The 24,835-nt window shown below is 41.4% G+C and overlaps 1 protein-coding gene across 1 annotated transcript; it reads right to left on the bottom strand.

Moving 5' to 3' along the window:
• Positions 1 to 1,767: 1,767 nt before the first annotated feature.
• On the bottom strand, positions 1,768 to 24,584 carry LOC123970728 (LHFPL tetraspan subfamily member 6 protein-like). The gene is made up of 3 exons (XM_046048967.1): positions 24,294 to 24,584; positions 22,960 to 23,477; positions 1,768 to 2,610 (listed from the first exon to the last, which is right to left on the bottom strand). Exons 2-3 carry the CDS (start codon positions 23,342 to 23,344, stop codon positions 2,528 to 2,530), a joined length of 468 nt encoding a protein of 155 aa, XP_045904923.1. The 5' UTR covers positions 23,345 to 23,477; positions 24,294 to 24,584; the 3' UTR covers positions 1,768 to 2,527.
• Between the last annotated feature and the right edge of the window lie 251 nt (positions 24,585 to 24,835).

Genomic DNA, 24,835 nt, shown 5'->3' with positions numbered 1-24,835 from the left:
GAGAAAAAACTATTTGATGTTTCTGAAATGTGTAAATCATTTCTCTTTGTTAATTATATTTGTGTGTGTGTTTGTGTTGGTTTAGGTATTGAGCAGTAAGCATTACAAATTCTATACAGAATATTATTTCTAGCAAATCCACTCATAAAAAACTGTTTTGTTTTGACAAAATGTCCACAGAAAAGCAGAGGGTAAGCATTAACTATAAATCAAACTAGAACACAATGACACTAATGCAGGAAGAAGTAAAAAAATGCTACGGGAGATATATGAGATGTATGCCAGTGGAAACAGCAACAAAGAAAGGAGTGTGTTCCTGTGAATGTGAGAGTGTGTGTGTGTGTCTGTGTGTGTAACTAAGATCAGGGGCATGTTGCAAAGGTTTAAGGTACCCATTACTGCTGAGTGTAGCAGCAATGGGATTAGTGGTACCCGTAGGGTACAGATGGTACCAAAATCCTCATAGTCGTTCTGAAAAGGTCACACAAAATACTGGAGAGCCACCCCCACCTACTCGCCCAACCATTCACTGCTGCTAACAGATTCCTCGGGCTGGTTTCTACTTGGGCTTTTAGTCCCTCATCAATCCTCCAAATGCTCCACAATCATTTTTTCAAGTGTGTAACAGAGGGCAGAACAAAAATGCCTTTAAAATGTCAAACGGCAGCAGAGCCTTTGTCCCGATCTCATCAATGACATTGCGTGTCATTGATGAGATTGTGGCAAAGGCTTCATTCAATAAGAAGCTTGTGGAGCTTTAGAGAAAAACAGATTTTATCAGAGCTCTTTTGTTACAATGTTAAATGGGACAAGAGGGAAATATGCAGATGCAGAATCATGTATTGAAGAACATTAGTCTTTATGGGCATGCAGAGAACAAAATGAATAGCTGTGCACCTTGTAATTTAGTCTGAAGGTCATTGTTGACCCTTTCCATTCTTATCCACTCATTCATTTGTCTCTGTCAAACACTGCATGTACTCATGTTAGGTCTGTTGTGTTTGCATTGTAGCAAGGAGACTTGCATTAGTCTTCTGTCTTGTTTTGCCATACTGCTGTGTCTGTGTATTTCCTGCCACCATACGGCTTCATCATCCCCAGGCGCTGGCTCCGTCACCAACACCATATGGCAAGGCCAACTAGGCAGGCAGTGCTCTGTAAGACTCCCACAGCGTCTCTGTTTTCCATGTTTTTTAAGGGATCCGCTAGACCACTTACAGATGTTCTTATTACTATAGAGAAAATTTAGATACGTACTATCTCATATACAGTCTAAACACAGTAATTGGCAGAATAGACCAGGATGTACACAAATTCACAGGATAAGAGGTGGTACCATACATCTGGTGCTGGCCTCAGCTTCTAACCTAAGGACAGTTTTCAGGTAAAAACTGCTTTGTTAATCTGGACAGCTTATTTGAGATAAGTCAGTCTATTTAGACTCCTCATTCTTCTAAAATGACAAGTAAGCTATAGAAAATGTGCATGCAGCATCAAAAATAAAAAGAAGTGTCTCCCGTAAAACTTATGGGCTCATGAAATCGTGCCCTACATTCCTTAATACTGAAACAAGAGCAGGAGCCATAACATATCAACATAAAATAGTGACTGTTCATACTGAACTGTAAATCAACAGGGAGTCACTTAGTGAGACAAAGGTCATAAAAAAGATTTACTTTACTTAATAAGAAGGCCAGTGGAAGAAAAATTGAGTTCTTACTTGGACCAATTTATGCATCATGATGTTCTCATTAACAATCATCTGTTTGATAGGAGGCAAACATTTGCTTGTATAGCTAATAACCCACAAAATCCTATTCCATATTCCACCATACAGCTTGTAAACTCAGAGAACATCCACTGAGAATGGACTGAGCCTGACAGCTGGGAAACCAAACACTGAACTGCGGGGAGCAGTTCAGATGATGACATGAGTCAAAACTCTCTGAATAACTACTTCCACTAGCTGAAGTATGAAAATGAAGTATGATTCGGTGGCTGATTTCTGCTCAATTCTGCTGGATAATTTGTAAGTTGGCAGTGTTGACAACACATCCATTTTAAGCTAATTTAGAAATTAGATGGAAAGCCCAATGACAGCCAAGTGAGTGGTGTGTTCATCCAGTCAGGTGCAGGAAGGGTTTATAACAATACACGAGTGAAGGCAAGGGTGTAGAAATTAGTATGGTAGGGAGATATCCCTGCCAATATCAATCAACTACTGCTGCCTACCTTTTTCAGAGCGTCAGGGGGAAAGTGAGAGATATACAAAAGTCTATTATATTGTAGGCTAATTTATTCCCATGCACGCTACTCAGAGTAATCTCAGTCAGTGGCTTTTCTGGCAGCAGAATAGCATCTTTCTCTCTCCTCTCGCACCATGTGCACACAGGCAGGAGCAAGACTGGGTTGCAATGGTTATCTGGACGCTCTGTCTCTCTGGGAGGTCACAGGGAGGTAGACAACACAGCAGGAGAACAAGGTGGGGTGGTAGATAAGCAGCAGATATTGTAGTGATGAGATTGTTTCATTCGTCATCCCTCCACTGTTGATTGTTCACTGTTGTTCTTGTCACTGTTGTCAGCCATACAGTGACAAGAAATATCCAACCTTGAGTGAAGGAAAGCACTGTCAGTCAACTGTTTACAGTGTGGTTGAAGTTCTTGCCAAACCACAATGAGTGAAATTTGCAGGCTGGCTAGCAAACCATTTTATTCCAATACACAGAAATTACAAGGTGCAGTGCACCAGTATTTTGGTTAGTACATACTGAACTGCTGGAATGAAACTGTTGTTGCACTTCACCTTAGTAACACAACTTGTAAACTCACCCATCACCTTTGGAGTTGGGCTATATTCTGATTGATTGGGAGGAATACAAATATATACAAGAATACAAGCACCTTAATTAATGTTTCTGCCCTTTTGTTTATTCTGACAAATAGCATTCTTTTTCCATTTTGGCTCCAGCAGTGCTGGAATGAAACCAACTTGTGGAAGGAAGTGTGAAACCAAATCTGGAAAGAAAGCTGCAAATAGACTAGCCAACTCTGGCAGCAGACAGGCATGTGGAGCATGCGTTATGATGTGAAAATGAAACATTCACACACTTCATGTGTTGAGTGTGCTCCTCTCAACTGGAAGCTCATTTCAAATGGGAAGGTGTTACCGCTATATCTTTCCTCTGCAGAGACATCATGTTGTATGGAAAGTGAACTGTTTTGACCCATTTTGTGATGAAACTTTCCATCTATGAATCAAAGACTATAAAATGTTATGTTGCAATATTAGAATTGATTATCTAATTCATTTTATCTGTCCACATGTGATCCTGACATAGAGCTCTGCAGGAAAATACATTAAATGCATTATGCAGTAGCTGATGCCAGTGTCAAGACATGAGGTGTGACACAGAGTCAGCACCACCCCTGACATCTGTGACTGATTACAAGTTGTAATGTGCCAGTGATAAATATGTGAACACGAGGCGGTGATGAATTTAACACTGTTCCCCAAGGAACAGGGGGCTTCCATTACATGTCTTATTATTCTCTCTCCCCCCCCTGATGGCTTAATTGATCCTTATGGGCCAACAAAGGAAACCCTCCCTACACCCATCCAAAGATTGTGATACCTGAGAGGAGGGTAAAAACAACCACAGCAGCTTTTAACCCAACTAGTCCCTTGTTCAACATTTAATTACCGAGCTATAAGGCACTGAGTCTCTTGTAATATCGAGCAGTTGCTGGACCATAAAGGTGAACGCAGCGTTTTATCACATAACTTAAATTTCATTGGATACAACTTGTTTTTCCTCAGCAGAGAAAACATTGAAATAGGGCCACTGGTCTGATTGGCATGCCCTGCTACCAGGGCTTCCTCTGCTGTGGTCGGTGCTAAACTGAGTTCCTTCATGGATGAATTCAGAGAAGAAATGCAAAGCATGGAGGAATAGGACTCCTTTCTACCCACAGAGGTTGACCACAGCATATGCTGCCGCTTACTATTCCCTGCGTCTGCCTGTTTTCCATTGTATTTATAGCAGGGGAACTTGATTTAGATCTGCTCCATCTGGTGATTTGCTGTAGGGATGGGTGCCACATCTTCCGCTCTTCTGTGTAACCTCCCCCAACTCTGCTTACTGGCTTTTATTTAAAGAAGATGGTAAGTGAGATAGCAGGGCATTGCTCCTCTCTCTCCGTCTTTCTCTGTGACACCAGCTGCTGCTGCACAGTTTATGATGCTGGCTGGGAGGCATGAGGGGGATGTGGAGGTGTAAAAATCCCTCCCACTTTCTCTGGTGGTATGCAAAGATTCCACGGGCTGCCTCCAGAGCCCCTTTCCTTCCACAACCCTCCCCCAGCCTCAGCTCCCATCAACCCTCAGGAGCCCCAGAAAGGGTGGGGGAAAGAGTGGAAGTAACAGAGCTGAGGTTTGGGGCACAGAGGAGGAGCAGACTGATTAAAAACCATCTTTACCCTCTGACTTTGCCGCCTGAATCTCCTTTTACCTAAATATAAAGATGTGCAGGGTTTTCAAGGATTTGTACCTACAAATGGAGGAAGTGTAGGTGGCAATTTCTTTAATTTCTTGTATATGCATTCCACAGGAAATGTAGGACAGGATAGCCAAGCTGCCAAAGGATGATTTCCTTATCTAATGAAGCCTCCAAACACCAACACACAGGCACAGACAAGAAAAAGAATAGCAAAATAAAATTCTCTGTATATTCCTGAACATTTCAGGAGCGTAGACATGAGTCCATTTCCATTATAATTACATTTTAGAAGAGATCATAATACCTCTTAATGGGAAGGAAAGTCTTTGCAATAGGCAACTGGTAATGTGATCGTTTACCCATGACTGACACTCAATTGAAATCTTTCTTTAAATGGCCTTATTTCATTACCCTCTAATGTATTCTTTACTCTGTGCTGGTGTAGAGTGAAGTGGGGAGAGATGAGGTAACGGACGGTTAAAGGTGAGCTGCTATCTCAAATGCCACATTTCATAGGTTATTCCTCTCCTGAAACTTAATTAACCAGCATCTGGCTTTAGCTGAAACAGGACGTTTGTCTCCTTCACCGTGTTAAGTTAAAGTTTGTTGAAGCTGTATTTGACTTCCTCTCGAAAGGAACAAACAAAGAGTTTGGCCTCCAGCAGCCTTGTCAGGGGCAACATGTTATTCACTTTGCCACAATTGCAAGACTTTCTGCGTGTACTTGCCAGAGTAAATAACTCACCATAAGGTTAGCTGTCTGTCTGCTGCAGTATGGCAGAATGGTGAACTATATACAGTGTGTGCAAAACATCAGCAAGATTATCCTCCATTTTATTCATTGAATTTTCTGTAAAACTGATGCTTATAGTAAGGTTTCTATGCAATAAACTGACAAAAGTACAGAGCAAATTTTGCGTGGTAGACCCCACGCAAAATGTTTCAATATACTGACTTCTAAAGACACAGTGCTGCTAAAACTAACTGCAAAGCCTTTGAACTGCAGTCAGTTGGATGCAGTGTGTGACAAAACACAAGTAAAAAGAACACAAACGACTTGCAAACAATTCTTTGTCTTACTAAAATCTTAGCGTAATGGAGAACAAACACACTGATGGGAAGCATCTTTGGCTGCCTCTGCACCATGTGCATAAGTTTGCATAACTGCTAGACTGATTGTTTGCTCTAATCTAGCAATGAGACAAAGCTTTGACTGAAATTTACAACAGGAAGAAAACAAAAACATAAAATGTTGTTTCAGCAAACATTTACGGTGATATGTGAGCAGCTTCCAAAACAAAATGGAACCCGAAGTGAAAACAGGAAACAGCACAAACAGAAAAGCTAGTGAAACTAACTTCCCATGCTATTTGCTCACCGTCACCTCTGAGTGCGAGCATGGTCACACCTGCCTTTTGGCTCTGAAAGGGCTGGAGGCCCCCTCCCCTGCAGGGAGAGAGGGCCGTCTTCACTGATTTTCATTTACATGCACACCAACGGAGCGTGGTGGGAAGAGACAGGCCACACTGCTCTGGTGCCCACCTGGTGACCAGATGAAGGCTTCAGGGTTCAGCATGCTCTCGTAGCTCTGCATTCTATATTCAAGCACGACAGAACAGGCGTAAGGCTGGCCCCTGCCTATGACCTGTCTTGAAGACAGATGAGGCAATGGTGCTAGGCCTGGGGCCCCCAGGCTTCCTTCAGGGACCTCACTATTGGGCTGGTAGATTAGGTTTGGATCACAGTTGACGTGCCAGAGCAGAAAGCAATGGCATAGTGGAGAAAGAGGGTGGAGTGTTTCTCTCCACTTTAAAAGAGGAGCAGCCAACGTGTGATATGGTGTTTGTAATGTTTATAACCTTTCTATAATATATATTAATATAAAGGATCTACATATCTATTGCTGAAATGATGGACTGATGGTTAGACAAAACAAGCTATTTGAAGGGGTCACCTTGAGCTCTGAGGAATGAGTTGAACCCCTACACATTTCACTATTGATCATGAAAACCTATGTAGAGCTTTAGGCTTTTCATTTCTATTGCTAAGGCAATTAGAACATAATAATAACAGACGTCTTTCCAATTGTTTCATATTATCACTGGAAAGACGACATTAGCAGCCACTCAAGCGACAGCAGCCCATTTCCCATTCAACACCCCCACCTATTACTGCTTCTTGAAGATATATAGCCAGCCATATACATGCCAATGAATCACAGTCCCGCCCTGCACGCGACATGTTGCCCTTGGTTAGGTGTTATTTCTCAAGCTCAAGGTCTAACAACGGGGTAATTTTCACAAAGTGGTGAGATAGAGGATGTTAGAGGGTTATATGTTTAGCCGAGGTGTGAGGGGGGTTCCTTAATTGCTTTCCGCACAGTGTATGATCAATCATTTGGTGGGTTTTAAAGACAGAAAACAAACGCAGAAGGTTAATGGCTGGATGTCAAAGGGAACAGTGCAGTATGCTTTATGTGAAGAATGTAGATCAAGATTTCTGTGTCGGGAGAAACAGTATAAAACACATCCAGAGTACATAGCGAGGCAGTAGAAAGAGGCTCATCATCACAAGATCACGAGTGAAAAATAGTGGTCTGTCTGTAGCTCAGGAGAGGCTGTATATCTCTTTTCACAGATCAATAAGTCCTGCAGACGTCCCTGTCACAAGCCTGGTCCTCGCTTGTGTCTGTGTCTGTACCATGCACTGTCCCAACTACTCCCACTCGCCTCCTGTGTAACTGCCTGAAGGGCTTGCCAAGGGGAGAAAAGCACGCTCAAAACAACAAAGATTAGAGCAAGGACACTACCAGGCTCCCAGCTGACGCATCTGAGCTTTGATCATGATTACAGATTGCTGTGGCTCAGGGCAGGTGTCTTCCAGACTCAGCAACACCCTGCTGAGAGCCCTTCAATAAGCAGTGGGAAGGATGACTGCTTGAATACTTTGGCTTTAAGACAACACACCTTTGAATCCCTATGATACCTCTGTACAAGTCTGCTTTGAATTGTTATTTTGTTCAGTTGCCTTCCAAGAAAGAGGATGTTTGTGAAACCCCAGGGGAGCTTCTGACTAGATTTCAGAAAGGAAACTCTTTTTTCCTATTAAGGAACTAACTATTGTCCAAAGAAGTTTATGAGAATCACAACCCAGTTACTTCATCTCATTCATGGATCTGATTTTCTAATCAAACCACACAGGTTTGTCCTTTGGGCTTTATTGACTAGCTCCTATACCTCTACCACATGTTTCAGCAGTGAAAACTATTTCACAGTGACTACGTTGAAAGTAATTGTAAAATACCAGTGCCTTTTTCATTTGAAGTTTAAAGTGGCGTATGCGTAGTATAAATGTGCCTACTCAAACTGAATGCATGCCGCCGGGGGAAATCTCCACGCGCCAGTTGCCAGTAGCTGGCCAACAACTGCTCAGGAAAAAGTGCTCAGCTCCTCTCAAGTCTTTCACTGTGTCCCTGGAGGATAGAGAACAAAGCTTTGGATTGACCAGTAACCATATATTTGCCATTTGTCTTTAGTATGTGCCTTCCTTTGGGTTGAAAGTCTGAAGAAGAAGCAGAGACTGTGAGATTCACACCAGAACATGAAAGCTCCAAACCCTTGGGAATGCAGTCCTTTGAAATAATAAGCTGTCAGATTTCTTTGAAACCTTTGACATTTCATTTCGGACTGTTTGTCTACACTTTTTTTCCCTTTCTTGTTAAACCACATATTTTTAATCCTAAATTGGCTACGGTATAGTCATATTACTACTTTACAGTTATATGACTGCTGGCAGCTTTGAAGGGAAACTCCACCCAGAAACACTGTAAACCATTTTTAAAAATGGTTACTTTCATCTCGGTTTTGGTGGTGTAATTTTTTTTATTTCAGCAGATTACTGGCTTACAACATGGCAAGGTATATTCTGTGCAGTTATGCTGATAGTAGAAAAGTCTTCAGTAATGTAAACATCAGGTTTTGGTTAAAAGCCAAAAAAATGTAAGATCAAGGGCTCCTTTCTAAACATTTTGCACCAACATTTAACATTCATACTGAATGAAATCCATCGTAGAATAGACAGATATACCAGTTTCTTCAACAGAGCTGACTGCGAAGCAGCCACTTGACTTTCATTAAGAGGTGCAGATCTTGCTTTGCAGTCTGATCCAAAAGTTGGTCTAATCATTCAGGATGCGTCCACCAAGATACATAATAAAATCCTGCTCATATCCTAAAGGACATTTCCAGCACAGATCAACAGCCCACATGCTTTTCAGCTGTTCTCTGCTTTGACAGGCAAAATAATGGATGACTTGTCTTCGACTGCATTGCCTAAGGAAATGAAAGGTAAATAATCTCAGAGCTCCAGACACGCTGGAGGATGTAGGGGAAGATGCTGAGATAATAATGGACATTTAGTGGCCAAAACCCAGCAGGGTATTACAGGGTCTCTATACACTGCACAGCTGTCTCTGCTTTTATTGACATTTTGTGCATGCAGCCTGGGTCAGTTTACTGGATGGCTTACAGACTAACGTCGATGTCACTGCTGGTTATGGGTGAGGTGCAGTGTAACTACTGAATGATGGATGTCAAACTTGCCTACCACTATAATAGCCACCTCGGCCACCTTACACCAGAGAGCTGATGCAGTTACAGAGGCGAAAAAACAATAGTGGGTAACATTTCATTTCTGGGCAGTCAACTGTGAGAGAAAGATGTCGGTATAACATCAAATCCAAAAATCAGATCAAGCAGGCAATCAAAACAGTACAACCTACGCTTTGTCCACTCTGCCGTGTGACTGACAGTCTACACCATGTTATCAGTAGGCCTGAGTGCCTCTGACTTCTCTGCCTCTATTATCTCCCTCTTTGCAAAGGACGAGCCATTCGGCATCCATCATGAGTGAGGCTGAGAGCTCTCTGTTTGAAAAAAATAAATAAATAAATACTCCGGCCAGCCACTTACTCTGTGGTTATCTTCAAATGTCAGATGGTGAGGCACATCAGTTCAGGTTGAAACATGTTGAGCAGAACAGCTTTGGTGGACTTCACTTCATGTTCTAGCAGCTCTCACAAAGATTCAGCGATGTTAAGAAAAATAACATCGACATCGAACCTGCCATCATTTTGTCAAAACAGTTCAACCAGCCACTGAAACTATGTTGTTATGACAAGCAATCAGCTGAATCTCCTTTTATTTTTGTAATTTTGAACTGAAATAATCACATCAAGTGTGTGACTTGTGAAAGAGGCCTAATTCAAATTGAAAAGCCTTTCTGACAATTTTCTAATGAAAGTCATATCTTCTGTTTTCCTGCATTTATGGGCTCTTGCAGTGAAACAGGAGTCAGCAAGAGGCAAGAAAGGAAGTTGCCCTGAGGGAAATGCCAACAAAGGACTAGCATTAGAGTAGCACTATCAGGACAGTCATGATAGCGACACATTCACTAATGATCAAGTCTTAGCTGGCGGTGCAGGAGATAAGTAGATGTGAATGATATCACTGGCAGCGGAGCAATACACTTCACCTCCCAAGGGCTTGGCTCTGCAAATAATCACTGTGTAATTATAAATCCTCCATTCTGCTTCACTTTAACAGGTGAGAACTGAAGAAGCCTCTTGGAGTGGTGAAACATCTTCAAGTAGCTTAAACCAATTCCAGTTGCCTTTGATTTTATCCTTCCTTGGATAACGATGACCTGGATGACTGAAAACCATAACAGACCTTAACAGGTGACCTCCTTTTCTTTAGCTGTGTCTGTTTAAAGGCTTTCTGTTTTCTTTCTAATTTGCCCATGTAATGGTGCTTACATACAGGTAGAGTCAAACTATAACACTAGAGCAGAGACTTTAATGAAGTTCATGTATTTCATGGGGAAGAAAGAAAATACTTTTTCAGATGTTGGACACTAAAACAGCTCAGACACTGACAGAGAACATTTAATTTGATCCCATTTTTGCTTCGGAATGGATTTAGATTACTTTGTCTTTCAATGATTTATTTATAATGAAAGCCACAACACAAAGCAGACAAATGATGGCGGTCAGTGTTTGCATTATCTTGGGGCTATACACTGAAGATTGGTGTTTTCATTATGTTGGTGAGTCTATAATCCAGAGAATAACTTATATTTAATCATTTCGATTCATCCACACCATCTCCCACTAGACACATCAACTTGTGAGCCAGCTCAAGCAATAGCTGGAATATGTGATTAAAAGGCCCTGGGTTCACTCACAGCATTACTCTATATCACTCCCAGGAAAACCTTCTGTAAAATTCTGGTGTAACTTTAACTACAGCCAGGTTGCTGTTGCCAATGGGGACCCCCAGCAGGCCGAATTGTCAGGCCTGGGAGAACAACACTGGGGGGCTCAGACTGGTCCAGACCTAGAATTAGTGCACAGAGCAAAGTCACTCTGCTGGATCAAAGAGTACCTTTGTTCCCAATGCTCCCTTCGGAAGGAAGCTGAACTCTCAGCTTTCACTTTTCATTTCAGTTTTCTGTGATATTTTGTTTCTGTTCAAGCAAAAAGAACATAGACATGAGTCAAGAAAGAAATAAGTGAAAACAGAAAAGAGAATATGTGACTAATGTTAATAACGTGCATGGAAGCAGCAGAGGAAGAGGCAGAGCGGGCATGGGGGGAACAGTGTCTTGTTAATGTTCATTCATTCATCATTATCCCCACCTATCATACAGCTATTTGTAAACACAACTTTTCAAGGCAAGATTCTCAGATTTTTTGGATTCCAACACAATTTTAATTTCCAATGTATTTATTATAATAATTATCTCTGCATGACATTTAATAAAATCTTCCAAACCTTAGACACCTCCAAACAGCTCTTCCACCAAGCTGTTTTTCACAACAATCCTATATATGGCCATCAGCTCTTGCTGATCGTCATAAACACATACAAATATGGGTTGAGTGCGTCTTCTGTACTGTTTATAGCCTCCTCTACCTCTCTGTAAGATGAAGCTCACTTTGTGCATTCCAGAGACCCTGTGTTATGCTTTCACAGGGCTGCATTTTGGAAAGAATGGCTCAAAATACATCCAGCCACTCTGTCTCGGTAGCATCCCATCTCCGGGCTCTTATTCCAGAGAACTTTCACAACCTTTGTCTCCTGACGAGATATGGTAAATGCCTGACTTCAAGCTCTTTCTTGCAGGGTTTTGTTTATGTCTTGCTGCTGCTCCTGAATTTTGTCTTTTGGGTTCACAGGAAGGCTAGTCAACAAGGTGCTGTTTAACTGTTGAGCTTATACAATCTACTCATAGGGGGTAAAACAGACTTTGGGAGCTGAACTGACAATCAGCAGAATGGTGGTGTGTTGTTTCTTTAATCAAAAGGCAACTTGTAGCTTAACCTGTTTTTCTAATAAAACACTGACCGCTAGGATTTCTCCAAATGTTGACCCTTCCTCCTCTCTCTTTCTCCCCCCTTCTCTCTCTTTTTTGGGTATGCACCCCCTGCTGCTGTGGAAACCAGATCCTATAATAGGAGAGCCCACCCAACTGCTGCTGACCAGCTGGAATGAGAGTCTGGGAAGCAAAGCAAAACTGGAGTCACACTGCGCCGCCTTCCACCCAAACACTGAACCCTCCCCAGTAAGTACAGCCGTGGGCCTCAAAATGGAGATTATTGTTCAGCTTGTGTCAGCCTTATAAAAACTGAGGAATGCACACATTTTTTCCTGAGACATAATTTCATACAGCACAATTACAGGGTTGTCATTTTATGATAATTACAGGAGTGACATTTTTCTTATTACTATGCCAAGGTGCCTTTGATGGTGATTTTCTGCAAGGCTTCAAAAAAGCCCACAATGCACAATCTTGAACTTCTTCAAATGAAGTCTTATTTGTATTGATCACTAAACCCACAAACACTCATTCTCTCAAGGGTCTTGCCTCTAATTTAGATAAGCTGAATTCATAACGGAAAAATCCTTGACTCTGTTAGCATTCACAATCACAAGCTAAATATAGATTTTAGCCCACTGCTGGAAGACAACAAAAGGAAAGTGAACTGTGAAATCTATTCAAATTCAAACACATTCTGTTGTGCAACACACTCATTAAAAGCCTCTCAAATTAAACTTGTTGTGGTGCTTAGGAGGATGGGGAAGTTGGGGGGTAGGGGGAAACATTACCCTAAATTCCCAGCATTACTTAGGGCGGACAGCAGAGGCAGGCAATGGCCTCAGTACAACGGACATTAACACAGTTAGCCATATGCAGGTTAAACTACAAGCATTCTCAAAAAACACAGAGACACAAAAGCAACAACTTCACACTTTACAAGAGCACACTACTGTTACCAAGTAATCAACAGACTGCAGGCCACTTGTGACAGACTAATGCATGTGCACAGGTGATACCCATCCTCCTCTGATCTGATCTTCAGCTGCTTTTTACGCCACCTTCGCCTGTCCTCACTGTCTAGCAGCACGGCCATTGGTGTTTGATGACCCACTGAGGGACAAAGCTTCTCTCCCGGAGCTGCACACTGACCCTGATCTAATTCTCCCGGAGACAGAGGCGACTCTTTTTTTCCACACATTACCAAGCATGAGAGCTCCAGGTCTTCATGCAGCTCTTAAAAATATTCCTGGCCTTTCAGGGATACAATGCAGGAGATATTTAGACACACTGAGTCAAATTAAATGAGACATCTATGAATCAAAGGGTGGAAAATTACTCATTCTTAAGACAGTGTTGGCATTACCTCGTTGGGATGTGAAAGTTTACAATATAATGTATCTATGGTTTGAGGGTAAAGAAACCAAAGAAAAGGAATTACTGTGGATTCCTTTAACAAGAATAGACTCCTCTTGGAGTTATTATACGCTGCCATTTTATTTGCAGATCTGTCTCCACATATCCAGCCCATATTCTATTTCCTCGCTGGCCTGCTTTTTGACCTACGAGAAGGCAGCACAAAAGGAGTATTGACCCCACATTCCCCCTCACTAGGAAGAACAGGGTATAATTAACTGTAGTATTAAAAGCACGGTGCCTACGAGACTGTAAAACAGGGTATGAATACTGAGCAAACTACTTTATCCCACAGGGCTCAGACCCAATCCATACAATCCATACTTATTCATTTATTCAGCAGACTCATGGCCTCTGACTCCCTCATTGATGTCTCACAGGTCAAACATGGGCTTTCCATCTTCTTCATCCCTAATTAGACATAACAGGTGTTGAATTTCAGGAAAACAAGTTTTTTTTCTTTCTCTTGTTCTCTCTTTGTGTTTCTATTCACACAATATAGTTTATCTGACACAGAAGCATAGACTTAGATGGCTCAACCCGCATGAAGGGGGGTTTATTCTTGTATCCCTACCTGTGACTAATGTATTGCTCACTGTAAGTACAGGCAAGGGCAGTGACATCAAACATGCCCTCCACAATGTGTGTCACCAGTGATCCAGAGAAGTGGAGCCTCCGCCATCTGTTAAGCATCTGTCTGAACGGTGATTCATGCCTTCACACATATTCTCTGTTTTATTTATGAAATATCTCAACAACTACTGGATCAATTGCCAAGAAATTTTGGCGTAGATGTTTGTCTCCTCTCACAATGACTAACTTTGGTGATCTTTCACTTTTTGTCAAGTGCCATCACCAGGTCAAAATTGTCCAATACTTTTTATTTATTTATGACCAAATATCTAAAATACATTCCATAAGCCTAGCAAATGTTAGCATGCTAACACGCTACACCAAACTAAAATGGTGAACATGGTTAACATTAGATCTGCCAAACATTAACATTGACACTGTGATCATGTTACCATGCTGGTGTTAGCATTTGGCTCAAAGCACCAAAGTTGCTCAGTAGGCGCCAGGATGGCTGACTTAGACTTAGTCTTGTTGATTACAGTTTTTCTCAGTCGCTTTGGTGCATTTCTCGAATCATCCTTAACATTTGCAAAATAGTAAGTGCATTTCTCAAAACAGGTAGTACAAACAGCACAACACCGTGGATTACCTGCAAAGTATTAAGTATTTTCTGATGTACACTCTGGCTAAGATTTTAATGACAATGACTGAAAATACACAAGGCTGCACTTTTTTTGTCTGGTATATATCACTTTCACCAGTACAAAGTTATACATTGCAGGAGAGAGGACAGGAATCACAGCTATGCTTTTACTGTTCGTACTGTAATTTGTTGACAGAGTCATTGTAGGAAAGAAAAGAAAGAGACGGACTGTTGCATGTCACATATCATAGATTCTCTTCCACATCACAACAGATATCTTCATCAATTCAGGTCACATTTACAAAAAAAATTCAAATAGACATGTATAGAATGTTTATCTATATATTCATTCAAGCCCTAAGCTACGGAAGCCCTAATCAAATATTTTTTTACTCCGTTTTCCTGTGATAACAGGATAATTTTCTCGTGATTTCAAGATAACCATAATGGTAATTATACTGGGGCTTACAATATCATTGGTTAGCTCACTTAGTAGAGCACAGGACTTATAGGTTTAAGGTTGTGTATTCAATCCTCACTGAAGACTAAATTTTTCTTTTTAATATTTTTCATAATCTTCTTCAACAAAGTTCTTATGAAAAGACTGTTTCACATGCTCACATTACTGCAAAGCACGTGCTGGCATGTGCGTTCTTGGTCCACATCCATCAACCTATGGACTTTTCATTTCCCCATCATTCCCAGGCAGAGGAAATTCCTTCTCATTCAGGGGAATCCATGTAACGTTACACATTTCCTTACAGCTTTTCTCTCTTCATAACAATTTTGCTGAAGAGGATAATACACACAAAAGAAGAAAAAGAAAGTCAACAAGAACAGGAATCAAACTAATCAAACTGAGCCCTGTGCTCTACCAACTGAACTAACCAGTGACACTGGTAATTGCTTTGAAATTATCCTAAAGAAACGCACCTGCCAGTGCCTGTGTTCAGCTATGGTTTGTTATCTCATGATCACGAGAAAATTTATTATCCCGTTCTCAGGGGAAAACAACATTCGCTTTATATTCGCGATATATATATATATGAGAAGTAATATATATATATATCGCGAATATAAAGCGAATGTTGTATTGTTACTGTTTACTGGTATTGAGTATTGGTATGAGTGTTGCTATTGTGATGTTGTTGTGGTCTATTCTTACTTTGTTTATGGTCCTTATATTAGTATATACTTGTAGGCAAAGGATATGAATAAAGTATTTTAACTTTGATTTTTGATAACGTGTTTTGCATGTAGCGACTAATGCAATGAACTTATGCCTAGATGTTTTGTGGGGTACGATTATTCAACAGAGACTGGTATATTTCATTGTGATCAGCAGGACATAAGCAATTGATAATGTAGGAAACAGCAGACAATTGTACATAATCATTTGCATCAGTGTGTCAAGTCATTTGCAATTTGTTCAAAACAATGACAAAGTGCTTTTATGATGTGCACAAGTGACGAGATGATGTGGAGGTTGAACAATTAGTTTTGAGAGTTTCAATTCTGATCTGAGAAATGCACCAAAGCGACTGAGAAAAACTGTAATCAGTCATCAATAAAATGCCAAAAACATGTTTTAAAATGCTTAGGGCTATCCATGATTTCCCAGAGGCGAGAGTTCAATAGCTTGTTTTGTCTAACCAATAGCCCCAAACCAAAATGATAAAAAACTGAAAATCTTCACATTTAGGCAGCTGGAACAAGCAAATGTTTGACAGTCTTGCTTAGTAAATTACTTACAAATGAACAATTAGCGCCACCAAATTTGTATCCAAAAGTCCTTCATTCCCCACAACTGTCAGGCTCCCTTGCTCTCTGTTTTTACAGCTGCATTAATGCCAGACACGAATGCAGACACAAATGCAGACACACTAGACACATTTTCTGGAACTGTTCTGTTCCGAGTGACAAAAACAACCTGATATACAGCATGCCTGCTACTATAGCAGTGAAAACAATGACTTAACAGAGGAACAGACTGAAATAACCCTACTGTCTGTCCTTTAGTTCCCCAGACTTCCTGTTTGACAAAGCTAAATCCCTGTTGATGCTGGGCTTTCCGCCCTGTTTCTCTCTGTTTCTGTCTCACTCTTTTTTTTTTTATCCGTTCTCTGGGCCGGTCTTTCTGGCTGAGCCCAGGTCCACTCTTCGGGTCACTGAGTACTGGCCCAATCTATTTTTTTTTCTGCTTGCAGACAGAAATGTGCACAGCCACTGCAAGAAGGTGGAGGAGAGTGAGGGATGAAGATGGAGAAGGAGAGTAAAAGGACACAAAGGGGTGGACAGAAAGCAGAACAGAGAGTTAAAGACTAACATCACTTGAAATAATACTGTAATAAGATGGAAGGTTTTTCAAACCTGCCAGGAAAAGGGGGGCAGAAAACGACATGTGACTTAATCGTGATAAAGAGTGAAGGGTGAAGGAGAAAGCTAGACCAGAGTTGGAGAAAATAGACTGCCTATGGTGCACAGGTTACGTTTCACTTCCCTCTGACTCTAAACAGCCTTGTGGTGATGTTGGTGGTGAGGCAACTGTATGTTGAAGGAAAAAGCTTCCGGGCTGAACGAGTACATTACGGTGTTGCAGGAGTGGTCTGTACTCTAGGTGATCAATCAACTCAGAGGAAGAGACATCCACTTTATAACCATCAGTGGCAGGAAATGTAAGCAACAAAGATGGCGTTCTAAAAAAACATTACATTACTTTTATGCAATGCCTACATGGCAGATGAGACAGTGTAGTCCATCACCATCACATCAAACTCGCAAACCTATAAGGAATAGGTTTTTGGAAGTAAAAGGATAACACATTGCGTCAGCCAATATTTATCCACTGCCTCAGAAAAGTCTTGTGATCCAACACCATTTAACAACAGAATATTCACCATACACCATTCAACCGGACAGAATATTCCCCTAGATAAATAAGCTCTTCATCCGAGAGCCTTCCTCATGTGGATGCGATTTCATTTTGTTGTACCTCTTGAAAATGAGTGCTGGTGGTGAGAGGGGAGTGGAAGCACACATTCTGGGACTGGGAGGGATCCAGCTGGCAAGAACTCACAAAGCCGACACAAGGACAAAGCTTCTGGCTGTGCTGGTATGGCTCTCAAACAGGACAACACACTCCGGTGCCAAATAGCCCTTGGCGAAATTATGGAAGCCACAATGGCATCCCATCTGTAATTTATTTACATGTCTTTAAATGTATCACTCATGCTCATGCCCTTGACATACACTTAGAGCTACAGAGGTAGTACAGACAGATGTGCTAAATTTAATTTCATCTGACCTGAACAACATATGTTCAGGATACTGTATTAACTGTTGTGTTACTTGTCACCTCTGGAGGAATAATAAAGCTACTCAAGAGAGTATACTTAAAATGGAGGCAAACTTAACTGAAATAGACCCAGAGTAAAATGTATTTCATGGGCATCCTCCTGCGACTTAATATTGTTCATTTACTGACAATCCACACCAGTGTGGGCAAACGAGATGCTGGCACAGAGATGTAAACAGAGCCAATCAACCAGAAAACAAAATGGAGAAGCTTTCCCAGAAGGCAACACAGCCAATTTGATCGTTCGGATCAACTGCAGCTTCAGCGGAGGCTGGTGTGGAAAGTATTCAACCAGCGCAGCCAACAAGCTTGTGCACAATGTGGAAGCTAGACTCAATGCATCGGATTGTTTCCCCCCACAAACATATCCTTCTGTTAGGACAAACCAGTGTAATACGGTTTCCTCTACTTTTATTGAATTCTGTTTCTACTTTGACTGTCTTTCAGATTCATCAGTCATTTTTTCAATTCTGCTTTGAAGAAATGAAAAATCTCAACCATACGCTTTGCAACTGGTCAAAGGATAAATTTATCTTAAATAAACGACAAGTTTGTCATCTCACTCTAAAATCCCTCACATGCAAGCATCAGAAGGCAGAAATCCATGTGAAAACCAGGGGTAATATTTAATGTAATAGAAATGAAATGTCTCTAATCAATAATGCATGCTTTTAGAACATACTGCAGCGATGTCATTAAATATTCCTCCCAAACTGTAAAGAGTTCGAAGTACTTCTCCCAACAATGACAAAATTAGACTATAGATTCCCTGCTGACCACAACCTTCCCTTATGGCAGTGGAATATGCTGCCTTTAGCTGTTTCAAACTTTCTTTTCTTTTACATCCCTTAGGGACACTACACCTCCTAGGTCCACAACGCATATCAAGTCCTCTGCTTGTACATACTGTCCCAACAAACTCTCTGAAAAAAAGCAAAGTACAACTCATCATGCATCATATTGTTTGTCTTGCCATTTCGCCTTCGCTTTCAAGGACGCAGCAACACCTTCTCAATAAAATATAGCCTATATCCTCTGCCCTTGAGCAGCTATATCTCCTGACATTTATATCAATGATTTCAATCCAGCTGACAGTCATTGTGGGTCAAGGCAGTATTATTGAGAGATTTCAGGTGTGTTTTGGGACAATGCTTTATCTCTGCCTCTCCTAATGTGACTAGTGATGTTATTTTGGCTTCGAATTCTGCAAATCAACCTCTGAGACCTTTGTTTTTTGGATCACAGCAGTTTTATTTCATTGATTGTCTTGAAAGGGCAACATGGTGTAGTTGTCTGTGGTATAAACTCATTTGAAATTCACATTACTAAATGGACATCACTAAACTTCACAGTCTACAATGAGCAGAGAGCCCATGACAGCTGGCAAGAAAATCAAGTAGATGGCAAAAAATGTAATACTTTGACCTCCACAAAAACCACAGAACATCAGACAGTGCACAATGTAGGTATACCTGTTTTAACAGACTTTTATAATTTACCTCTGACTCTAGTACTTGCTTTTCTTAGCCACGCTCTTTTCCAAATTTGGCATTTCATGCTTATTGTTTTACCACAGGAGTTCACAGAAACTGTGACTGTTGTTCTGGTCTTCTTTCTTAAACTCCAATGGCACCACAGTCATTTGAGTTTGTTTCTGTAGGATATTGGATATATTCCCAAATCTTCCTAAAAGCAGATCAGGCATCTCACTTTTAAACCAATCAGAAATATAATAAAGTGAAAGGATTATCTCACATTAGAAAACTGACTTGGTCAGGCCCCAGGCTCCCGTCCCTATCAATAATATTTAATTGGTGAAAGAGTAGATCCCTCATCCAATCTTGGGGCCTATCAAACTGTCAGTCATTGTGAGGCAATCAAATAGCAAAATGTCAAAACAAAACTACCTGTCATGTGCAGAGAGGAAAGAGGTAAAGTAAAAGAGACACAAAAGGATAAGTTTGCTGGTTATTGTGCCGAGAGGAAATATAAAGTATGTAAATAGGTACATAAAGTCTTAAATCATGCCTAAAGAATAAATAGCTTTCTTCCCACTGTGCACAGCTCTGCTTGGGGCACCCAAAAGAGAAGGCAAGGATCTGCAGGGGCGAATCCAAATCCCTAACAACCAAATCCAAGGCAAGAATCTTTTAATGTCTGAACCACCCGTCACAGTGTCACAGTCGTTTGGAGTCTGCACCGCTGCATAACTAAGACAAGAAACTACAGCAAAGGTAGTTGTTTAGTGTAAGCAGCACAGAGATCTTTGGCCTTTAATTTATGAGCCAGAACAGTCTCATAGTCTCATACTCTACTCTCTAACTCTCTGGCCCATAGACAAAAGCTGGGCATTTGCCATTAGTAATTAACCAGCACTAGAACAACTTGCCCATAGTGAACGGGGAGAAAACAGCATTATAAGAGGTAAACAACAACACCAGCAACAATAACAGTTATTGTTGAAAATGATACTTTCAGTCTGGGCTTCAGCTAATGAGATAAAGCACTGATAAATCCTTTCAGCTCTAATCTATTTCATGAGATTGAGATAAATTACAGGGAGATATAAAGTGGTTTTACTTGTGGCAGCCTAGAGGCCCCGGCCTCTATGGTAAGACACTCTTCATTAGTGGCCTACAATAGGAGCAAAGGAAATACAAAAGGAGGAAGACAGCAGCATCAGACGATGAACCATGAGGCTCCTTTGCATTTGGTGAATTCGTATGCGCTGCCTCACCAACTGTTCGCCTCATTTACTCCCTCTTCCTGTTCCTGTTAATCGCTGAGATTTGATCATATCTCTCGGCACACATTTCTGTTTTCCCCTTGCGGATCTTTAGTTCTCCGCAAGGTGCTCGGTTAATAAGAAGAATGTTTCAATCATCAAGTATTTTTTCTTCTCTCCTCTCGCCTTGACATTTCTACACTCTTTCTAAGTGATAGAAGACAATACACGGCACAGCCCACTGAGCTTCACAATTGTGTCACTTCCAATTAGCCCTTCTGAGACATCTCTGCCCTTTGGCTCACCAGCATCCAAGTTAAAAAGAACTGAGCGGTGCCACTTGTATTGTAATCTGCCTTCCTTTGCTCTCCCTCCATCTAAATTCATGTGTGTCTGGATTTGTGAGTCTACGAAAGAGAGAAATTGCAAGAAAGACAGACAGGGATTTTTTAATCCTATAACCAAAACTAGCAGCTAGCTGTAATGCTGTTTGGGGTTGCTGTGAGCTTAAAAGGAGCTCTACTTACATAAAAGTGCACATTTCTGAACAAACCAGCCAGCCTTCACCTTAATCATCGTCCATATTATACATCATTACTACTGATGTTCCTAAGTAGCTAAGCCTTTTAGAACTAGGACATGGTGCGTTGTGGTGGTCCTCTGTAGATTTATCCCTTTGAAAAACCTGGCAGCTCTGTCAGATCTGCCTGCAACCTGCTTTTCTGTCACATCACTTTTTTAAGCCACACTGAAGTGATGGGGATTGTAAATAGCAGAGTGGTGAGCCACAGTATGCGAGCAATAGTTTTTGAGTTAATGAGAGGGCTGGAGCACCGCAGCTTCTTAAAACTAGGGCAGAGAAACTTGCAGCTTCAATGGAAGCCTTCCCTCAGACCTTACATTCCAGGGAAACACATGTACAAACCCAACAGTACACATACACGATGCTGGTGCTGTGCGGAGCCTTGTCAACTTACTGTAATCAAACAAACATACAAAACAACTTCTTACTGACATATTTTGGGCATGCTTGTAGCCCAAATGTAGCTCAATTTCCATCATTTCATCAGTCAAAATCAAAACAAAAGATGGGTTAGGGCCAAAAGAGAAAGAGTATTATGTAAATCAGCTCTTTTTCTTCATCAAATTATATGTTCCACCTTATTCATAATATGAGGGACCAATCCAAGTATTCTTAAATGGGACCAAAGCCTTAAAGAGGTGGTATTATCCTCATTTTCAGGTTCAAAATCTTATTTAGGGGTTGTACCAGAACAGGTTTACATGGTTTAATTTTCAAAAAACACCATATTTTAATCATACTGCACATTGCTACAGCTCCTCTTTTCACCCTGTGTTGAACGCTTCGTTTTAGCTATGGAGTGATACATCTTGCCTCTACATGATATTTGTTGGGAGTTGCACATGCGCAGTTCCTAGTTAAGGACTACTAGCCGGTAAACACGTCTTCGGTTCAGCTGTATATTTTCCCGTTACCAGTTTAGCTACATGGACTGGAGCAACAATTTCAGAGTGGAGAGTTATTAATCTGTAACAAAAGTATCTTTCAACCATAAAGTTATAACTGTGCACTGACTCTATACAGTAACAACTTTATGTCCATTGACTGCCTGGAGTGTGGCTAGTGTTTGGAAGGGAGAGGAGAGGTGTGTGCTGGAGCTCAACGTTTTTCCACCATTGTTTTTGAGGGCGTGTCTGACTAGCCACTTGGCGAGCATTATATGACAGGCATTTTGGGGAATGTCTGGACAACAAAATGAGGCAGTTCAGGACAGAGTTTTCTGCGGGAGATGGGAACTCCCTTTGGGGTGGACTTGGGGCTTTTTCACTTTGCAAACCTAGTACATGCACAAAAAAGATATAAACTCAATAAAGGTACGCATAATACCACCTCTTTAAATGACCAGAAGCCATTCACAAAACACCTTTGGCAACAACACACTTGATGACACACTTCAGTTTGTAAATGTGGTACTTTCTGAAACATTCTTTCAAAAACATCACTCAGTCCTCAGCAATGTGCAAGCTTGTGTATTTTAACAGCAAAGGTGAACTAAGAAATGTAAAATGATGTTGAGTCCCATTAACAACATTTCACTGGGAGACCTTTCACTTCTTCTGAAGCAGCGTATCTGAGGAAAACAACAGCTTTTCTGGGTTGACAGCAAGTTTGTTGGCCAAGAAAAGTCGGCCAGAAGTGAAATTTTCATGGTTATCAAGATTTCTATGCCTCCTTGTTTGCTCCCCAATGTAGTTTTGTTTCAAGTTCAAACTAAATTTGATGCAAAGTTTGTGAAGGTTGGGTCCAAGTTGATTGCAGGTACAAACACGTCACAGAAACATAAACTCACCTCCAACAAACTGGATGCCGCCGGCCACGCGGCCAATTGTACGTGAGATGAGGTCTGAGATGCAGCAGCCCATGAGAGCTGTGAGTGCCACCAGCAGGAGGAGGCCACATCCCACACCCGTCACCACCGTGCAGATCCTCCACTCCAGACTGGGGATGCCGTTGAAAGAGGCGTAGCGCCCACACTGCTCCAGCATCACCGTGGCCTGCCTCTCCTCATCCCTCACTGGGTAGGAGCAGCGACGAAAGGTGCCAAAGGACACAGGCTTTTCCATCTGTGTCCCCAGCAGCCAGTAGGGCATGAAGAAGCCAACGCAGGAGGCAGCAGCACACAGCAGGGACAGTAGGGCCCAGATAAAACCGGTACATGTCAGACTAGATGCCATGGTAAATAGTCTGCAAATGTTTCACACACTCACTGAACTAACACCAGTTTTATGAGCAGTCGCTGTGTTGTGGGAAGCCTTGGGGTCAGCATTTAACACTAGCAGTCTTCACCTTCTCAGTGACTCGGGGTCCCTGTCAGGAGGAAGAGAAACATCCAGACTGAGCGCTGACAGGAAAAATCATCTGTAGGATTTGGGGACAAGTTGTTGGCTTTTGGAATAACAAAAATCACAGTTCCACAGTCATTATATATGCAGCTATAATCACAGATATTAAATAATCAAAACCGATACGCAGACTAAACTGAACATGGTTTAAATAAGAGCTATAGTAATTGAGAATAGATTCATCACAGTTATGATTTGATTCATAAACATATGCAAACACAATCCAATAATTATCAGACTCATGTCAATAAATAACCAACTGAAGTTTGATAAGGCAAGGCAACGATTATACTCCATCGTACTTTGTTTCTTTATGGATTTTCCCTTTATTATCATATAACTATCATAATATGTAGGTATTAATAAAACAACTAGTAACATGTGTAACAACTTGGATATCCTAACAGGCTGCCTATCATTGGACGAACTGGTATTATTACGTATAAATGCAAAGAAAACATTTAAACAAGGTTGACTCTTCTACAAAACAGCAAGAGCATTCCGATAATAAACTTTAAAAAGATTATGCACACGACAGCAAAACTACAAACAAAGCAGCCCACGGCATGTTATAGGACTATACCATATGAAATAGCCTACACATTAAGTACCACAAAACCAATGGAAACTGGACATTTAGTTCAGAGCAACCACTAGGCTACAGGAATAGTGATTTTTCGTTAGGGGTGACCTGACGGAACACGCTGTCTTATCGCTGCGCTGACACTGTCGGAATGTGAATAATGAAAACAAGGCAAAGAAAAAGAAGACGGACGCTTACATGTTGGGAGTTCTCCGGCATACGGTGCGCTCCCTGTACACGGAGAGGTTATTTCCATCTGCTGACTCCAGCTGTGTTGGGTCTCAAAGCAAACTTTTCTTCAGCCGAGGAAAAGAGAAAGAAATGCGTTCGACCAGAATGTAAATCCAAAAAGTGACCGCAGAATCCTTTCACAAATCACTTCCTCCTCATCAATATATTCAACCGAGGCAAAGATAAATTATTCACTCCTGTGTGCTGCAGAAAAGTGCGGCAGACTGACTGGACTGTAGTTTCACATTCCTGCTCAGAGAGGGAGAGAGAGAGAGAGAGAGGGAGAGAGAGATGAGGGGGCGAGTCCATGAAACACTCTCGGGAGGTGACCATCAATCACACAAATCCCCACCCAGGGGCTGGACTCACCGCTACTATCATTCCCTACACGCTCCGGATGTATTCACAGACGCCTCGTAAACTGCTAAAGTACATCTGGAAATAACAGCCCCGAATATAGTAAAACTCAGTTGAGTTGTTGTTGCGATGAACGTAAGGAAAACGATCTA

This window comes from Micropterus dolomieu, linkage group LG01, assembly GCF_021292245.1.
Source record: "Micropterus dolomieu isolate WLL.071019.BEF.003 ecotype Adirondacks linkage group LG01, ASM2129224v1, whole genome shotgun sequence".
NCBI classification, from domain to species: Eukaryota; Metazoa; Chordata; class Actinopteri; order Centrarchiformes; family Centrarchidae; genus Micropterus; species Micropterus dolomieu.
This window is presented reverse-complemented; position numbering and strand designations above follow the sequence as displayed.